The sequence below is a fragment of the Glandiceps talaboti genome, chromosome 11, assembly GCF_964340395.1.
Source record: "Glandiceps talaboti chromosome 11, keGlaTala1.1, whole genome shotgun sequence".
Taxonomy (NCBI): domain Eukaryota; kingdom Metazoa; phylum Hemichordata; class Enteropneusta; family Spengelidae; genus Glandiceps; species Glandiceps talaboti.
Window position 1 is genome coordinate 17,681,376 of NC_135559.1, and position 21,234 is coordinate 17,702,609.

Genomic DNA, 21,234 nt, shown 5'->3' on the forward strand with positions numbered 1-21,234 from the left:
GGCAGGCTGGCGACGCTTTCCAATCTCGAGATAATCTCGCGAGACTTTAGCTGATTGGCTCCAAAATTAGGAATTCTGGGATAGCAATGGCAGCCACCACAACTACAAATGAGTTGAAGACCAAGTTTTGTTGATACGAAGCTAACTTTACCGTATAGATAACCCGAACAGGATATTGCAATAGCTCTTCTAACCACACATATCATCTATGTTTGTACGAAACACCTGCATTGCCACGAAAAAAGCATGAAGCCTTGCTAATGCAACTGAAATTTGCGAAGGGTCCGGATGCCCGAGAGACTTGCCTTGAAGAAAGTACATGTAGGTGAACAGTTTGTAGAGGGAAAATAGTTTTGGATTTCAAAATCAATTTCTGATTCAGAGTAAGTGTTGGATACACAGACTTTTTGTCAGATTAACCCATATTTTTATGCACACCGAGCATCAAATGATATCCGCTAATTATTCCGTCCGTCACAACAATAACTTATTGTTTCACACACACTGCAGCACTTCCATATTATGTACATGTATTGTACGGTAAGTTCGTGGGTAAAGGCTAGTGCAAGTAAAACATCTCAACAAAGAATACAGAACAGGACACACAGGTTAGGGAAAAGAACAAGATATAGAAGGACCCGAATACAAAATGTACACTGTCACAAATAACCGTTGTTTTGGACTTGTCTTTCAAATTGTAATTTTTGTTCAGTTGTACTTGCCTTTCCATACATGTAGTTCATTGTGCTGAATTTTGCCGGAAATATTTGATGTTAATTTTTTTTCTCTGCCTGTAAAAAAGGCTGTATGCTCAGACTGACATCAAAGTCAAATACCTTTATATCATGCAGGTGAACAATTAGTGATATCATTTGATTTTCTAAGTGAATCGTCATGGCTAAAGACAAAGAGAAAAAGAAAGAAGGGAAAGAGAAGAAGATCAAATCACAATATGAAGCAGAGTCTGTCAAAGTGATTGCAGAATCAGTTGGTATTGATCGACTGGCAGATGAAGCTGTAACAATGCTGTCAGAAGATGTCACATATCGTCTCAAAGAAATGACACAGGTATGGAATTACAATAGGATGATCAAATAAGAATAATGACCACAAATGTATTATTACATGTATTATCAGATCGAAATGATTTGTTCATTGAGAGACAGTGTTCTGTTAAACATTGTGAAAGATACTACCACAACCTTCAGTACAGTTAGAATGGATTCCACTCCCATTCAACGCATGTTACTTTACTGTGATGATGATCATCTACTTTTAGCTTTACTAGCAGGGTAATATTGAAGTTCATTGTGAAATGTACAAGAATAGAGGCCATGTTTACACCATTGATATAAGAATGGATAGATAAGATGTTATTGTAGTAAGAAGTAATGGGTAGGGAAAATGGAGAAAGAGAGATGATGAGGAGCACCACTTTTAATGACCTTCTTTCTATGACCATGTATTGTATTCAGCATGTTACAAACTAAGTGAAAAAATTCGGTTTGCTTCATATATGTATCATTGTGAGTGTTCTTCTGTGTTGTAGGACGCTTTGAAGTTTATGAGACATGGCAAGAGGAAAAAGTTGTCAACATCGGACTTTGATCACGCACTGAAAATCAGAAATGTAGAGGTAAGGTTATCATAGTAGAAATACAAAACTTTTAGTAAATGAAGTTTAGAAAGATATACTCTGAATACTGTTAATCATGTCAGTAGAAGGTACATTTTTTGTACGTGTATCGTATGACCATGGAAGTATTCACCAAGCCATAGACAAGTGGGTTCCACTTCTATATTAAAGAAACAAAATGGCACAATGCCCCATCATTTATCTATGTCTAAGAAAGTGTTGACTGAAATCCAATCCTATAGACACTGTTGAGCCTGAACAAAAGTGACAAGGGCACCAAAGCAATGTTGTAATATTTTAGGACCCTTCGCAAATAATGAAAATTAGGCTCTAAAATACTTCATTTTCTTCAAAATAGCTACCAGATTGCAGATGTTCTTTTCGTAATCTCCAACAAGTATCTGGAGAATGAGTTATTGGTCTGAGTAATCTTGTCGAAAAATTATAGGCAGAACATTGGAGAGAACATATCAGCTGTACCACAAAACCTGCTAGAGGGCAGTAGACCATTGCTGCAAGTAGACTTTGTCAACAGGAAATATTTTACATGACATTGGAAAATTAAACCAAACTTTTTTTTTTTAGCACATTTGTGGTTACTGTTTAATTCTTATAAGAAGGGCTACTCTGCATATAAATAGGTGTTGGATTAAGATGACACTGACTCATTATGCTACATGACTTTGTGTAACTCACAGAGCTCATACAGCACTTATGAAACTGCTGTTTTAGAGAGTATTAGTATGCTTTCTATTCACAGCCTTTGTATGGTTTCCAAACACCTGAATATATTCCATTCCGCTTTGCCAGTGGTGGCGGCAGAGAATTACATTTCTATGAAGAGAAAGAAGTGGATTTAAATGACATTATTAATTCTTCACTGCCAAAGTTACCTGTAGATGTCTCATTAAAAGGTAACCTTGAAGAAAGAAGTAGTTATTACTCTGGTAGTTGAGCCTTTGGTTTATTACGATAGACAGAAACTAAAACTAAAACTATTGTTGCAACATGTTGATACAATAGTGATAAGCTATTGAATAGACGTTGGTTTAATTATAGTCTCAGTAGGGAGGCGTCTCTGAAAACTAGTTTATTTAGACGACCATGAACTTGCAGTGCTGTTTTGGGACTTCCAATGTTTACACTATGTTTGTTGATCAAAGGGTGATTAGGATTGCACAACAGAGGAACTGCTATTGCCCACTTGTGTAATCTAACACATTGAAGAACAATAGATTTAGTTTGTGTCTATCTTGGTAATTTGCAGGCTGGATTACCAGTGTCGTACGTTGATATGATAACCAAACATTTGGGCAGTACTGTATTTGTATGAGAGTTGTACAAATGCAGCTAGACTATGATATGTCCTGTCGCTCTTCGCTTGCCACTTCCTCTCTCTGAAAGGGATTGACCAATGTGTGAGGGCACCCCATCACAACGTACCTCACAGACTAAAATGCAGAAGCTTTACAAGATTTCATCTAAGTTATCAGCAATATTTGTATCATATTTACAACTAATGATCAAATTTGTTTATTTTGTCGTATTTTTTTTCAGCCCATTGGTTGAGTATTGAGGGTGTACAGCCATCCATTCCTGAAAACCCACCACCAGGTTTGTACTGTCATATTTGTATTGTATCCTAGTGTGCCAAGTAAAATTGTATCATGTCATGTTTTATCATATCATAGCATATTCAGATATTATTTCCCAATATTTTTCTTCTTTCAGCCAAGGAAAATATGAGTGACCTAAGGGGTCTTGGTCTCTCCGCATCGATAGACATGTAGTGACAACCCTTAGGTCGTGAGTATTTTCCGGCTGAATGAAGAAAAATATTGAAGAATAACAATTATACCAGCGCCAGTAATATAAAAAAAAAATTTGGGAAAGTAATAGTAATTTTGAATGTTTTGACTGATATTTCGAACACAGCAGAACCAGTGACATAGACGAGCATTGTCATGACATAGATGTTGTCGTGATGTGGAACGACCAGAGTATATATTCCATATCTTTGATTGAGCCTGGCTCATGCATGGTATAATGTATTTTATCATATCGTATACAATGTTCTGCATGATGGTGTTTTGAGGGGTATTGTATGGCATCTCTTCATGTTGTATCATATCGTATTGGTAATATTGTATTTGACATTGACAGATGAAGAACATCCTATGATATCAGACTCCTTTTTTAGTACCCCTTGTAGTATATAATTGTACAAATAGCCATGCCCTCCTTTATATATATATGTTCACAGCGATAAGGACTGGTGGAAAGCATTATCATAATAAACTATGGCCTGTATAATGACTTCATATATCTATCTTGTATAGTTGGTAAAGACCAGCAGAAAGCTGAGTCATCATCAGCTATGACTAAGAACAAACCACCTGGTAAAGACATATCTCCTGCACTGCTTGGTCAACCTGGACCTAGTGGTAGTGATACTAAAAACAAATCGAAGACAAACCTTGCTGCTGAAGTCCTATCACAAGTCAAGCTGAAAGCAATAGTGACACATGAATTATCAGTGGTGAGTTATGTTTTATAGTGAGTCATAAATTATCACTTGGTAAGTTATCTATGAATGTTCTTAATTCTGTGTCATTAATTCTTTAACACATAACTAGTACTATATTTTAAATTGGTTGCATTAAAGTAAATTCTCATCAAATTTCATTAATTGGCTTGCTAAGTGTGTTATTATGATACCACCCTTCCCTCACATGACCACTCTCCAATATCTTTGTCTGTTAGCAATCAAATCAAACCCAACAATGATTCTTTTGGACAACATTACTTAAAGTTCAACAGTCACAACTGAAAAAAACTCAAATGTCTTCATTTCACCTTGAAGTACTCTTGATTGTATGAAATTGTCTCTCTCCTAGTTGACAACTGTGCCACAGAAAAAAAAGCCCACTTCAACGTATCTTATTGTTACATATCATGTCTTGTTTTATAGGAACAGCAGTTGTATTACAAGGAGATCACAGAGGCCTGTGTTGGAGCCTGTGAGTCTAGGAGATCGGTAAGTATATGTATATAAACATTGTAAATTTTGTAACATATTTCATGTAGACATGACATTCACCTACAAAGTTCTTTCTCAAAAGATTCAATAATTGCAAAGTTGTCCCTGCATTACTTTCAGGCATTTACATAATGTTTCTATTTTTGTCTGTCATTTCCAGTACAAAGATATAAAGGGTAAATTGCTATTAATTTCAAGGAAAACCCCAGAAAATATTTGCTACCTACAGCAAAAACATGGAATGATCATCGAAAGACTGTATCATATACATTTTATGTTCCCCATGAACAATTTAGATAGATAACAAACAAAATTTTCATGTGCATTTACATTGCCTGTGTGTTGGCAAGAGTGTGGTGTTCTTTATATTGGCCCTGTTTCTTATCTATCTAAATTGTTCTCCGGGAACATAAAATGTGTATGATATGCAGTCTTTCGGTAATTATTCCATTATTCTGCTGTATCATAAGTAGACATGAATGAACATATGTTATCACCATTAGGCATTAAAATTATTAATTGGTCAAAGTCCCTCACATCTTTCCAACAATTCAAGTAATATCTTAAATAACTTTGTTTCCTCTTTACCATTGTTATCTAGGAAACCTTTACAAAGTTTGTCCAGTGATCCTGGTTTATATCAGATGATGCAAATTAGTTTTCTCTCTGTCTCTGTTATATAGGAAGCCTTACAGAGTTTGTCCAGTGATCCTGGTCTATATCAGACAATGACATTTAGTTTTCTCTCTGTCTCTGTTATTTAGGAAGCCTTACAGAGTTTGTCCAGTGATCCTGGTCTATATCAGACAATGACATTTAGTTTTCTCTCTGTCTCTGTTATTTAGGAAGCCTTACAGGGTTTGTCCAGTAATTCTGGTTTATATCAGACAATGACACTTAGTTTTCTCTCTGTCTCTGTTATCTAGGAAACCTTTACAAAGTTTGTCCAGTGATCCTGGTTTATATCAGATGATGCAAATTAGTTTTCTCTCTGTCTCTGTTATATAGGAAGCCTTACAGAGTTTGTCGAGTGATCCTGGTCTGTATCAGATGATGCCTAGGTTTAGTACGTTTATAGCTGAAGGTGTGAAAGTCAATGTTGTACAGAACAATCTGGCACTACTAATCTATCTAATGAGAATGGTGAAAGCATTGATGGACAACCCTACAATATATCTAGAAAAATATGTAAGTACTAGAATAAGTATAACAGTCTGTTTTGGCTAACCAGGACACATCTGAAGTAATGGATCCCTCACCCGATCTATCACCCGTCAAAATCTACCATCATGCATTGCTCCCATATACCAAGAATACATGTGTTTTGTACACAGCTCATGATTCTGGCTATGAAATGCCAGAAAAAGAGAATTTTAAAACGTTGACTTGCTACAATCATATATATGTAATGAATATTTAGAACTATTACTATTTCAGCCAACCCTTATCTCAGCGATATAAACCTTGACAGATAACTATGTCCCCAAAATAATATAAACACTAAAAAGATTCTTGGACCAACAACCCTATTATACAGGTGTAGCTTTACTATTACTTGTAATTAAAAAAATATAAAGTAAAGAAAGCAGCAGATATGTGTGAAAGGCCCTCTAGGGATTTTAGAATTAAGATTGAAATCTAGGTTTGAGAAACAGTTTGGCAGAGTTAGCGATAAAGTTGGACCAGAACAAAAGACTGATCCTGATAGAATGAGCTGGTATTGAAACAGTAATACTACTACTATGCATAGTACAAAGATATACTAGCTTTACCATTACAGGTAACTAAATAAATATCAAGTAAAGAAAGCATCAGATGTTTGTTAAAGGCCCTCTTGGGATTAGAATTAATATAGTTATCGAAAAACTTGGTCCACAATAAAAGACTGATCCCATGTAGGATGTAATGATGCAATACTAATGCAATGACCGGGCATTGAAACATGGCCCTTTAACCAATTTATATTTTTTGTGTCACACAGCTACATGAATTGATACCAGCAGTCACTACGTGTATTGTTAGTAAACAACTGTGTCTTAGACCTGACGTTGACAACCACTGGGCTCTCAGAGACTTTGCTGCCAGACTGATGGCATCTATGTGCAAGTAAGTCAATGATAAAACTGTGAAGATTTGTAAAAAGTTTATAAAGTTACAACAACAACAGAAAAGAGATTGTCCATTTAAAGAAATGTACAGTAGTAAGAGTAGGTCAAATTTAAACATGTGAAATTGAGAATGTGTATATGTATACTATATGATTGTATACTTTGTTTAAAATTATCAGTGAATATACAAGGACATGGCAAACATGGTTAAACAGTCTTTGTTGACTTACATTTTATCAATAATAGTAGGTGAGATAAACAATAAATAAGAGTACCGAGTATTATTAAATATGTACCAGTAATTACTTGCATTGGTGCATGCATTCTAATGTTATTTGCACTGTAGTGCAATACCGGAAACATTATTGTACACCTGTAATGCAAGAGAGGGTACAGTCGTTCCTTTTACTTGAAATCACGTGATTGCATGTATTATTTTTATGCAAAATTTACCATTTTGTATAAATGTATTTAAAAATGACAGAACCCCACAGTTTGTGAGTGCCAGTGTGGGCAGTCGGGGGTATTTGCATTCCTCTTTACAATGTTTTCTACTGTACTGTCATAAGTGGAGTAAACGAAAGTACAATTGCAAATAACACCACAAGCATTCATGGAAGTACCCTGAGTATCATTACATACTCATGCGTAATGGAGTTCTATCATACTATGGTGACCATCTTGAATTTTGAAATGTCCAATTGGATGGATTAAAAAAAATAACCCATAAGGAACTTTCAGAACAAGTTTCATGATTGTATCACAGCTTGAACGATTCCACCCAAAATCTGCTGTTATCTGCTCCACTAAACTGTGCAAGCCCCATCACACTCTGAGAAAAAGTAAATTATTCATGTTTCAATAGAAGGTATTTGGATCGAGATCCCAGTATGAATAGCATTGGGTAGGAATTTACATTTTCCATGTTGTTCTTGTCCAGGAAATTCAGTACATCAATTAACAACATCCAGGGAAGAATGAGTAAGTTATTTGATAAATCAGTGCTGACAGAGAAAGCACCATTAGCTGCCCACTATGGTGCTGTAGCTGGCTTGTCAGAAATGGGACCAGAGGTGAGTTAACTAGCTTGTTCTTGGTTCTGTCTTTGCTCCCATAATTAATGTACTTTTTTATTGATAGATGTATTGACTTCCTGTCGGTGCCATTTGAAACCAACCACTCCACTAGTGCATTGTGGGAAGCAATAAAGTTGCATCAGATTCACCCAGGAAAGCACAGGGATTTCATCATTTTGAGCAACATGTCATTACTTTGGTTATTTTTCTTGACATTAATTCATATGCAAACCACTACTTTCAGCTGTAAGTTGTAAAGTAGGTTTTGCTATCAGTTACAGTATCTGATCAAAGGAACCAAACTCTGCAGTATTAGTCCCAAGGAACACAGCCCAGAGGGGGCTATAGGAATGACCCATGTATATCCATACATGTGTATGCATGTGTGTATGTATGTATGCATGTGTGTGTGTGTGTGTGTGTGTGTGTGTGTGTGTGTGTGTGTGTGTGTGTGTGTGTGTGTGTGTGTGTGTGTGTGTGCATGCGTGTGCATGTGCGCGTGTGTGTTTATTCATGCAAGGAATGGTTGTCAGATGCAAAGAGCTAGGGCACCCTCACACATCAGCCAAGCTCCACCTTTTAGCAGGCTAGTGAGGGTAGAGTTACAAAATGTATCTTACAGTCTAAGAGCTGAGATGAATTTTTCATGTCAACAGAAATGTTTTAGTCATGTTAGCCAGACATATCTTTATTCAAAATGAGTAAATTCTAAGGAGATGTTACTTTGAAAATTTAAGAAATGTTCTGTAGGGTACAAAATCTATGAAACTACTAATGATCTATTCACTCATTGATAAATATTTTATATACATTTTTTTCAGGTCTTGAAGTCCTTAGTACTTCCAAGAATCAAGTTCTTTGGTGAGAGAATCAAATCAGCAAGTGAAGGACCCGTGTTAAGTAATGTTGATAAAATAGCTGCAGAGCATTTAAGAACTCTAATCTTGGTGAGTTTTCGACAACAGTCAAAATCACAGCAGCAACAAATTTTCACAATTAGCTGTTGAACATCTCGGTACCAGCATTTTGCCTCATCCTAGAGGGTCAAAATAGAATGAAGAAGATTGACTTATTCTCACACATACATATATGCAAATGCATGTGTAGCATTTAGCATGCATCCTAAAATAATCAGTCTTGGAATTATGGTGTTGAACAAGAAGTTGAAAATGATCGTTATTTTTATGATGCGCATAGGTGATTGAATTCTATTGCAAGTAAAAAGTGTTAAAAGTTGTCAAGAGAGCAATTTTTAAAGCTGCAATAGCTGCAACTGGAACATTTTTTGAAACTGTTTTTGTTACTACATGTAGGTATAATGACTTAGTCATAACATTGTACACCCTGAACTGTATTGAATCACCTGTGGGTAAATGTATTTGTGTAACTGTACACATAGTATGGTGCTATAAATCCAGTCAAATTGATTTTTTGGGTTCACACCCTCAAATCAGCGCCCAATGGAATTACAATTTTAACCTGTAGCTATACTACTTATGGATACAATTGACCCGTGATAACATGTACAATGTCTAATTATTGGTATTTTAACAATTGTCAGTGAATATATTGTTGGTTGTCTGATTCCAGTTACAGCTAGTGCAGCTTTGAGATCTCCATGACAACCTTTAAAAGTTAGACTAAGCTGTTTACAAAGACACATACCAGTTAACTATACCCTCTATACACTTGTAGTTTTGGCCAAAGTCATTCAGTGTTTATCAGTGCTATCTTTGCTAAGAAGCTGTGTTATCACAGTCATGTTTAAGGTAAAAAAAAACCCAGGAAAGATGAAATACTGAAAGAAACAGCAGGAAAGGATAGCAAGAAGGAAGGTGAAAATAAAGTATATTTAGGGAAATACATTGTATACACTAAGTAGATACATTCTATGGTGATTATCTTTGCCTGTCAACACTCTATATTGTTGCCATGGTTACAAGCATCACCTAAAATAACTAGTCCACAGTACACAGGGTTGAACAGTATATCTATAGGATGTACTGAGGACTTACATTTAGATGTTTATTGAAAATGAGAAAATGATATAGGTTATCTAAAAGACAATTTTGTTCTTTCACCAAAACAGAAACAGTGCGGAACCTACCTAAAACAGACACGCAAAGCACCAGATGAAGTGGAGAGTTACAAACAAGAATTTGGTTACCTAGGGGGTGTGCTGTGCGCTCAAGTGATGAAGCTAAGGAGTCAGCCAGCTGGCCCTGTAACCAGTGTTCAACCACAAACACCCAGACCACCAAACATGACCCTTAGCATGGTAAGTCAGGGTTGTGACACCAGTTACAAAGCTAGGGGAAAAAAAGTGAGGTTTTTTTTTACAATGTTCCAGAAAACTCAAGATTATTTGGCTTGCAAGTCATAGGGTTGAAATAGTGCTAAAAACATTGTCAAAAATAAACCAGTTATCATAAATGATCATAAATTTCTTATTTAAAACAAAATCTATGCATTTTCAATCTGTATCTCAAGTGTGTTGCAGAATTGTGTTCATTCTGTGATATAAACATCAAGACTGAAGCATTATGGGTCAATGTGAACTAAGACTCTATAAAAAGTGAACACTTACCTTAAAATCTAAAAAATTTTGTTAGCATATCATGGCAGGTACACACATTTTTTTATCATTTCCAACCATATCATATCAGAAATATTTATATCTTGTTATGCAAAAATGAAATCAAAACTGTTTTACGTTAAAGATACTAATAACGATGATGTAACTACAGAAATTGCTGTATCATTTTAAAACCGAAATTATTGCTGTGTACTAAAAGAAATGGCAGCAAGTAAGAGTATTGTTCAAAGTATAAGCTGAGATAAAGTAAAGTAAGCTGGGGTGAAAGGTCAAAGCTGTACAAAGCTAGTAATAGCCATGCTTATTGGTGAACATAACTCATATGTAGCCATAACTCATATTTAGCCATAATATATATTTTTTTTAAAAGCCACAACACTAAGTGGGATCATGCTTGATTGGCTCAGAATCAGGATATGCAATCATTCCATAAACACAGGGACCATTGACTTTCTGGTTACGGACACTGTTCATAAATATTTCATAATGTTTTTGCTTATGACATTGTCATATCATTTCTCAAGATTTTCTCTATAAATTCAGCCAAGCAGGACTCATGAAATCATGTTTTGTTCTATTTTTGCATTTGATTTGTAGTGATAATTACATCACTTTTGCCAACATTGACAAGGGTGGTTTGTGGGGTTAAAAATGTGTGCTAAATACATCAGTTGGTGAAGGAACAGTTTATTGATTGTGTTCCTGACAGCCATGGTGATGCAATACAGTTACTGAGAATTGATTTATACTTGGTTAACGTCTATTATAGTGCAGACACACATTACTGGGTTTCTGTACAGTATGGATTTAGTGACCACCAAAAGTATAATGATACACTGTAAGAGCACATGGAAAGATATCACAAACCAACAATATAGAATTATGTTGACCGAGACTAAAAAAGTGTAACATTAAAATGTCATTTTTATAGAAAAGGGAGAGAGAGAGAGAGAGAGAGAGAGAGAGAGAGAGAGAGAGAGAGAGAGAGAGAGAGAGAGAGAGAGAGAGAGAGAGAGAGAGAGAGAGAGAGAGAGAGAGAGAGAGAGAGAGAGAGAGAGAGAAGAGAGAGTGAGCGTGAGAGAGACACAGACATACATTATCAGACATACATACATACATACATACATACATACACACACACACATACATACATACATACATACATACATACATACATTATCAGACGTACATACATACATACATACATACATACATACATACATACATACATACATACATGCATACATGCACACATACATACATACATACATACATACATACATACATACATACATACACACACACACACACACACACACATACATACATACATACATACATACATACATACATACATACATACATACATACATACATACATACATACATACATACATACATACATAGACAGACAGACAAACAGTATACTGACTGACAAAATAGTTGAATGAAAGGGAAGGGGTGAATGGGGACATCTATGTTGTGATGTATTCAGTTGGGATTTATATGTCTTTGTTTTTGTCATACAGATGATTAATTACACATTGTATGTACTCTTACAATTGGTGATCCTCTCTTTCAGTAAGGAGAGTATTGATTTCACAGTGATTGCCCCAGTCACACAAATAATGAAAAAAAAAGTTTTTATTTATTTTTTATAAAAGAGAACAAGACAAGTAAATCCCCCTCAATACCTAATGTAAAAACAATAATAGATCATATGTCTAAGAGTCATAAGATTAGCAGGTCCTAATATAAACAAAGACAACTCGGGCAAAAAAAAAATAGAGACTTTGGTGTTAGCACTAAAATTGGCTTTATTTCCAGCATGCGTATTTGAACTTTAACCTTTAACCTTGGCTCCTAACCTTTGCATGGCATATGTATACTTTTTACATTGTTGCACAATAGTTTTGCTATGTTTGCTTGCTGCCAGTGTCAATTCTGATTCCTCTAAATGCTATGTTTGTTGTCCTAACTATACCCTTACCCACGTATACCGTGTGTGTGTATCGTCGGCTTTTTATGTCTTTGTCTGCTGTCTTGTTTCTTTCCACAGCCCAGGTCTACCTCTATTTTATCCAGTGCCCAACGAACACCAACCACGCCCACTATTAGCCGAATACCATCCACTCCCAGTACCCCTACAATTAACAGTAGTCAACCCAAGTTTGTTATCGTCAGTACTGGACGACATAACACCCCCTCCACAGCTACTGTTCATGTGAGTAGGCAAACAAACAAAAGAAATTATGTGTATCTCTCTAGAGGGAGCTGTTCAGAGATGACTGCAACATCTCTCTCGGGAGATAAAAGTGATAAATATTGCACTACTACTCCCTTCACAGCTACAGTTCATATGAGTAGGCAAATAAACAAAAGAAATTATGTATATTTCTCTAGAGGGAGCTGTTCAGAGGTGACTGCAACATCTCTCTCTGGAGATATTGAAATATGTCAATATTGCAGTGCAGTGTAGATGAGAAGTAAAAAGAGATCACTTTCCACTATCAGCCCAATTTTAAATCAAATAATATAGATTTTTATGAATTTGAAGACTTTGGTTGTTGATCACATTTTTTGATAATACAATCACACACACTATGTTGTGTTATTTACTCAGTGATATGATGGTTGTATGTGTATAATACAGTTAACTATGCATGCAGTGGCTTCAGAGAGACTTATAATTTCTTCACCTCATCTTAACAACCAAATGTCCTAACCTTATGGACAAGGAAAAAAACAACACTGGGGTATTAAGGGTCAACATGAAATCAGTTTAGTATCACTGACAGATATGTAATAATATACACTTATTGCCTGGCCATGAGGTGAGGGCAGTAGTAGATGATTATTACTCCAAGGGCCAAGGCTGAAATCCAAGGCAGATAGTTGCTACATAACAGCACGGGGGTAATATGACGTCGACTAGTGCCCAAATAAGGCAAGGCAATAAGTGTTTTGTAACGCATCATAATCTCAGGCACATATTCTTCCCATAGTCAAAGCAAATCACCAAAAAGACTCTGAGCTATATGACTATTGCCCTAGGGAAATAAAACAGGACTAGTGCCTCTCTGTATGCAAATTGAGGTCACTATAGGTCACTAGTCCATACCACATGACACAATCTAAGCCAATCACTGAAGGCTACATGAAAATGACGTTTTATAAAAGTAAATGAGAGATAAATTGTATTTTGCTAACGTTTGGGAATCTCGATAACAGAAAGGTGTCATCGAGTAGAATTTCATAGAATTTTTATACATGAAATTTTACCATAATTTTGGTTGGGAACCCAAGAAATTTACCTTTGGAACTCAGATAAATGTTTTACCTATTTTACCACACTTTACAAAAGACACTGAACACTGAGTGAAGATTTCTTTGCTGCTGTTCTGGTACAAACTTAACTGATGTCAAAGTAAACAGCAGTCCAATACAACGCGTAACACCCACCTAAAGCATTTTCTCTGCTTGTCACGATTGTTAATATCATCAAATGTAAATACAAACTACTAAATTTGCTTTAATTACATCAGCCCAGTGAGGTGTCTCTGAAATGTAATCAATCTGTAAACAATGTTGCCAGTTACAAAAACACAATTAGTCATAAAATGACATTTGAGGTACTCTCATTACCCTGTAATCAGTTTACTGTTTGTTAGCTGACAACACCGTTTACAAATTAACTACAGTTGGACAGAGTACATGCTAGTCTTAGAAATTAATTAAACCAGTGTTATTTTACACTTGACGTGGATGTTATAAATGATTATGGCAAGTAAAGAACGCTTTAGTTGGCTGTTAACAGTTGTATTTCATTTTAACTACAACTGTTTAATTTATTTTTAATTTATTTAATTTGCAAATCTCAATCAGGTATGTTTTATATAACAAGTAGACACCACCATATCAACTTTTGTATTTGTCAATGATTCTGTTGTACAAAACACAAGTTCTTAAAATTTCAAATATCTGACAATTTTATTTGATAAAATATGGTAAGAAAGAGTGTATTTATATTTTTAGTATTTTTTAGTATTTTTTTCGTTGTGTAATCAAGAAAAAACACATCACAGAATTGTTGTGCCACTTTGAGTCTGTGCTGACTTCAAAATGTCATATTTCCTTATATTTAAAGCTGCACTAGCTGCAACTGGAATGTTTAAAAGATGTTTAGTTAGGTACAATAACTTACTGGTAATATCACTATAAATCAAATCAAATTGACTTGGAAGCCATGTCTACAAAACAGCGCCCTCAACGGCAATCACGATTTCAACCTGTTTCTGTACTGCTTAAGGATAATATCTACCACTGATTAACGTTTACAATTACTATAGGTATTTTAACAATTTACAGTGACTTAGTCACTATATTGTGGTTGTTTGATCACAAAATGATATTCCAGTTACAACTAGTACAGTTTTAACATGGCGACAGATTCAAAGCCGAGCAGCTTTCGCTCAATATTTAAATTTGCCACTACACTACCTACAGATAAGCAACTGACCAATTTTTTAGTGAACATATCTTTGGTTATTTGATGAAAAAAAATGCCCCAGTTGTAGCTAGTGCGGGTTTAACTGTAGATCAGAACAGCTTGAATTCTATGCTAAAAGTGACAAGGATCAAGAAACACAGAAGAAGTAACCAGTACAAGTACACATCAGATAAGAAGTGAAACAGATGTCAGTAAATGTAACCAATGATATCTGTACTATGAAAACTAGTATTTCATGGCACACTACTGGAAACTCTCTATTCAGCTACTCCTTGTTCCATTCGCATTGAATTGCATATAAATGGTTCTTTCATGTTTGTATGCCAAACTTCCTCTGCATTCTGCCAATGGTTATACACATGTAATGTAAAAAAATGGATTTTTAATTAGAAAAGTCAATTTCGATAGAAGAAATTAAATTTTGATTACTGAAGAATGCACACGATATGCACACAAATAAACATTACACACAGGCAGATAAACACACACACACAGACACACACATGCACAATCATGTACAGCATATGCTGATAAGAACCCACAGACAAATACACACTCAGTGACAGACTCCTAGATGGACACTCGCAGGCAGACAGACAGACAGACAGACAGACAGACAGACAGACAAAATCACATGTAGCACATCCTTGCAGGTGCACATACATGATACATACTCATTGGCACATATAGCACGCACACACACACACCCATGCATGCATGCACGCGCGCGCACACACACACACACACACACACACACACACACATACATACATACATATACACATACATACACACACACAAACACCAACTACTGTCATTTACAGCAACTAAGAATGACACAATGAATTAAAAATAATAATAATTAGATATTGATATCAGTTGAAATGTATCTGATTAATGATTCCATCTACTATCACAAAGTTGCTATTCAAATACACACTGGGAAAATAACAAACTTAAAGTTTTTGTATCTGAATATATCAAGTAGTTTTATTTTCAGTGACACTCCTCTTTTAAAAAAATGGTGTTTTAGTTTATAGTACTGCTTCAGAATCAGTGTGTGATTTTATTTTTCTTTGTGAGGTGAACTATGATGTTATACCAATACTATGTTTTCCATGCACCATGCCCTGCTAAGTTGAAAAAAAAAATTATCTCTAAAACACATATCTTTAGGTGAAGATAAAACTTTCAGCAAAATGTTCCATTTAAAAATAACCGACATGTTTTCTATAATCTATGCCATAAAAGTGGGTAAAAAGAGAGAAAAAAAGTATCTAAAATACAAATATGTAGAGTTGAAATTTTGAAATCATTTCAGAATATAATAGAAAGACTTACCAAAAGCTAATGTTCGTATGTTTTGTAATTGCAGACTTCATCTCTGCCAACCACTGTGGTCAAGGTAGTCACCACCAGCAGTGCACCATCCACTCAAAGAGTTCTCACTCCAGGTGCTGGAGGCAAGTATGTCGTCATGACACTAGGATCATCAGGGACAACCTCATCCACAACAACAGCATCAGCCTCCTCCCAGCCTTCTACACCACTACAGAAATCACCCATTACGTCAGGTGCTACAAGTATGTTAATGTCCCTTGCACAGGCAGCTAGTGCACAGACTCCCGTTACTACAGCAAGTCCAGTGGCCATCGGAGCTGGGAGTCAGCCTGACATTAAAACTGAAATACCAATGCCTAAATTAGCGCCTATATCTAAACCAAGCACTCCAGCTCCACCAACGACTGGAACCGGAATAAAACAAGAAAGCTCAGATCCTCCAACATAATGTGGATGGATTCTTGTGTGAACTTTACTCAAAGTCACCAATCAAGGTGGCAAATTGTGTGTACATTTAAACAAGGCATGCAGATTTGGATTTTTCCACCTTATTGATTACGGGTAACATCCCCTCTCTGCCCATTCATGGTGGATAAAAGCTGCCTGCATCTTAGCTGGACATGTGGAAAGATTTAGTTTCAAGAAGTTGCCCGTTACAAAAATATGTTCATGTCTGGCACTGTTTACCAGCTAAAACTTTTCCCTGTGTGACCTAAATCACTCTATGTTAACCAAAGTGAAGAGCAATCTGACACGGACAAAACTTGCCTGGACTTGGGTATCGCTAAAAAGTCAGACTATATTTGGGATTAGTCAAAATTCTTTCCTGGTCATATGTCAGCCGATAAGTTAGAGTGTGAGCACATATTTTTTTGGTTTAGATATTCAATATACCAGGGTAGGACTTTTAAAGGTAAAAGTTGTAGAAAAGTAGTTTATATCAGTACACTGAGGAGAAGTTAGTTTTAGTTTAGAAGTGGTTTCCTGTAAAAGTCTAAAACTTCACGATTTGAAATACTTAGTATAGGTAGACAAAATGAAATGAATTTTATGTTGATTATATGACACCTATTTGTGTCAATCAGAATTGAGGAAACTAGAACTGGAATTTCATTTTTTTTCCAGCCAAATATTCAATCTTATTAAAATCTGATGTGGTGAATACAGCTCAGTTTCTTTATTTTCCTCTATTCCTGCATTTGTTGTTGTTTATATTTGATTTTGTTGTTCTGGCAGTGATCGCTGCCTTTCCATTATTCCATCTGGAAAAACAAAATCAAAAACAAAACGACACTAAATGATGACGAAAGAGGTAAGTAAGAAAATTGAGAGACGTATTCACCACATCAGATTTTAATCAGATTTGGTAAATATTCTGTAACTGTAACTACAAAGATTTATACATGAATGATGTACTGTAGTGTGAAACTCAAATCCAATGTGATCAAGTATACAATTTGTAACATGAGTACATATTGATGTATATCAGTACACAGCGAGTGAGTAGTCTGTAGCACTGCATTGTTGCAAACCACAGCCTCTTTTACAGCATCGTCCAAAATACGTCATCGTTATTTCGCAGTGTCATGGAAAAAAAAGATAACAGCTCTGGTTTGCCAGTATGGTAGCACTGTTGTATTGGTTTTATAAATCTGACAGTGTGATCTGAGAGGATCTTTGGGTAATGAAACTTGTGTGGGTTGAGTTACCAAGTTAGGAAATAATACACTTACTCCACCGGTATTCATGTGCTGTTTTTTGTGTGTGGCTGCTAGGCTGGAACTGACATGCTAGCCATTGGCAATGGTCATTGAAATACATTAATGCAATCACAGTCGTAGTACGTGATCCCATGGAAACAGGCTTCAACTATACATCATCAAATTCCTTTCACTTTGGAAAAGTGATAAAACTATTTCACTCGCACGCCACCAATCTCTACCTGTACTAAGAAGGGTTTTGTACAGTCTGAAATATGTACCACGGGGTCAGAGATCAGTGCTTCCTTTAACCTGTAAAAACAAGATGTGCATTCCTTAGTGTATGTGACCTTGTTTGGCCACCCTTTCTATATTCAAGAAAAGTTCTGAATAAAGTTGTACTTGACAAGACCCACAAATGCTCTCACAGTGTTGCCATGTTTTGTCCATGATTCTTCATAACGGTTTGTAAATTTGAATTATTTGGTATACTAAATCAAGTGCTATAGATGATTTACATGACATCAATATTCCATATTCTATTGCTAACCGAGTCCTAGATAAGGCCCTGAGAGACAATGGATAGCTTGGCGGTAACGTACTTATTGACGCGCTGCAGACTGAATAGCGCCCTCTTTGATGTCCATAGTTTTGAAGATTGCTTTTGTTTTTCTTAGCTTTTGTTTTTTTTGGAAGAACTACAGAAGACGGGTGCACAGGTAATTATATTACTCGGGTTGTTGGGACCTGCACAGAATATTACATTGATAAGTAAAACATTACTTTAAGTGACGATATTTCAGGTTATCTACATTGGGCGTAAACTTGAATTTCAGACCACTTAGGGACGATCGTACAATGTTACACAAGCTCAATAAGCGAACTCCGTTCGTTTAGGGGAGGGGGTCTGGCGTCAGTGCGATTGCTGAAGTTCACTTTCACACTCCTAACCAAATTTCGACGGAAAGCTTTCACTCCGATTCTTTAATGATACCAGAATTTGTATATAGAGATGTTGATATAAAGTTGATAAAAATTTACTTTTAATGTGAGGTATGGTGCTGCCATGTGTTTTTGGTAGTATTTTTACGTGTGTACATTACATCAATCGTAGAGGTGTGACCGCTATATAGTTGTCATCATAGTTTACGTAAATCAATGTTTGATGTCATCACATTTGTGAATGTTCGTATGGGGGAGGGGAGGGGGTTTGACAAACTTATGATAGTAGTAGTAGTATAGTAGTAGTAGTAGTAGTAGTAGTAGTAGTAGTAGTAGTAGTGGTGGTGGTGGTTGTTTCTCGATAAACCTTGTCATATTTCTTACTTTCTTGACATCAAGTACTTTAGTTTTTCATTGTCTGGCAAATCAGGGTAATCATCGTCAAAATCAAAATGTACATTCCGAAGATCATTATATAAATTACACTGCAAAAGAAAATGTACTTCATTTTCGATAACATTATCATTACAAAAGGCACTCATTCTTTCAGATATTGGTTCACCTTGTAACGTCCAGTCTCTGTATATGAAGAGGTAATTATACACCTGAACTGAACTGAGCCATGAAAGATCGTTGACTACGCGATAATTATAAGTTCATGGACACGTAGGGTTCAACACCGTAACTGATTTTGAAACAACTGTAGGTTCTTAGTTTTTGGCTTATGATGCACAGTTTCTGACCAAGATCATTCTAAATTAAACCTCAATTTACGTTCTACATTTTCTAAATCAAATGGCGACAAAAAATCTGTAGAAGTATCTAAATTTAAATCATGAAAAATATTATATAATTCTGAAGACCAGATGGAATTCCACAAACAAAAGTTCTACAGAAATAGTTTCTTTGTCAACCTCTTCTCATCCAGTTGAAGTAGTGCCTAACCATCGGAATGTGTCTACGAACTCTGCAGGAAAGCCAACCAGTACTTAGTATCCCCAGTCAAAGTGTTAGTACATTTAAATACGTTTGTTGAGCTTTTGTGACATTATGCGATCGTCCCATAACCACTTTATGTGAAGAAAAAAGAAAATAGCTAAACAAACATCAGTTTGATAATGTCGATTTAAAAATCAAATAGAAATATATTAAAGAAATCAGCAAAGTGTGCTGAATTGTACTTGCTGTCTGTGTTGTCAGAGCTGATCACAATTAATTACAAAATGCAAGGTTTCTATTGAGACCATGTCTCTATCTTAATCTGTAAGGTACGCCGGCCGTGACCGAGACCCCCCACACACATTGGTCAACTCCTTTCTATCTCTGTTCAACCTGACCATAAATACACAAAAATAGCACACTTGTGGATAAAAGGTACGGGTACGTGTGAGACAACTTTTTTACAATCTGAATGTCAGAATGACCAGCTTTTTATATCATGTGTGATGAATCCAAGACGGTCGAGATCACTTCAATAGTGTCTGTACAGAATTAGAACTGTTGGCGTGCAATTGCTTGATATCTCCAATTATTGTCTGGGCCGGTGTGATTTTTGTTAAAATTTCTCCTCAGAATGGCTTTCAAAAATTACATTTATTCTGTGTTCCGTTCTTTTAATTTAATACATGTATTACTTTATATAAACAACAGGGGCGTCATTTACTACCATGCCGCGAGAGGGCGCTCACCACTTTGCTAGGTACAGTGAAGGGCATGTCGGACGTGTTGGTGCTTTTGTCTTGATGGTCTGTGTACTTCATATGTTATTTTCAGTTTTCATACCATGATATCTTAATACTGTTTTCATAATCCCACAATTTTGGTGTTCATAGTTTGTTCAGATCCAAGACTTTTTGCAAACTGTTGGTTTTTGGTTTTTGTGTATTATGCATGCCTTTATCAATAGGCATTGAGGGCTAGGAATCATAATGAACAGGGTCTGTCTATAATTGTATCATCATCATCATCATCATCATCATCATCATCATCATCAGCAGCAGCAGCAGCAGCAGCAGCAGCGGCATGACCACCACAACTATCATCATCACCATCACCACTATCATCATCATCATCATCATCATTTATAAATAATCATGATCATGATCATTGTCACCATCATCACCACTATCATCACTATCATCATCACCACCACCATAATCACCATGATCATTACCACTATCATCATCATCATCATCATCATCACTGTCAATATCATCACCATACAGAACACATAAATAATTAAATAATAATAAGATAATTTCTACATTGAACATAATTACACTTTA

The 21,234-nt window shown here is 35.8% G+C and overlaps 1 protein-coding gene across 1 annotated transcript; it reads left to right on the plus strand.

Annotated features, from left to right (window-relative positions):
• Positions 1 to 113: 113 nt before the first annotated feature.
• On the plus strand, positions 114 to 17,288 carry LOC144442333 (transcription initiation factor TFIID subunit 6-like). The gene is made up of 14 exons (XM_078131645.1): positions 114 to 321; positions 852 to 1,068; positions 1,550 to 1,636; positions 2,397 to 2,550; positions 3,194 to 3,250; positions 3,976 to 4,175; positions 4,608 to 4,673; positions 5,685 to 5,864; positions 6,658 to 6,782; positions 7,725 to 7,857; positions 8,682 to 8,807; positions 9,950 to 10,138; positions 12,516 to 12,680; positions 16,342 to 17,288. The coding sequence occupies exons 2-14, from the start codon at positions 895 to 897 to the stop codon at positions 16,753 to 16,755; spliced, it is 2,070 nt and encodes a 689-aa protein (XP_077987771.1). The 5' UTR covers positions 114 to 321; positions 852 to 894; the 3' UTR covers positions 16,756 to 17,288.
• Positions 17,289 to 21,234: the final 3,946 nt, after the last annotated feature.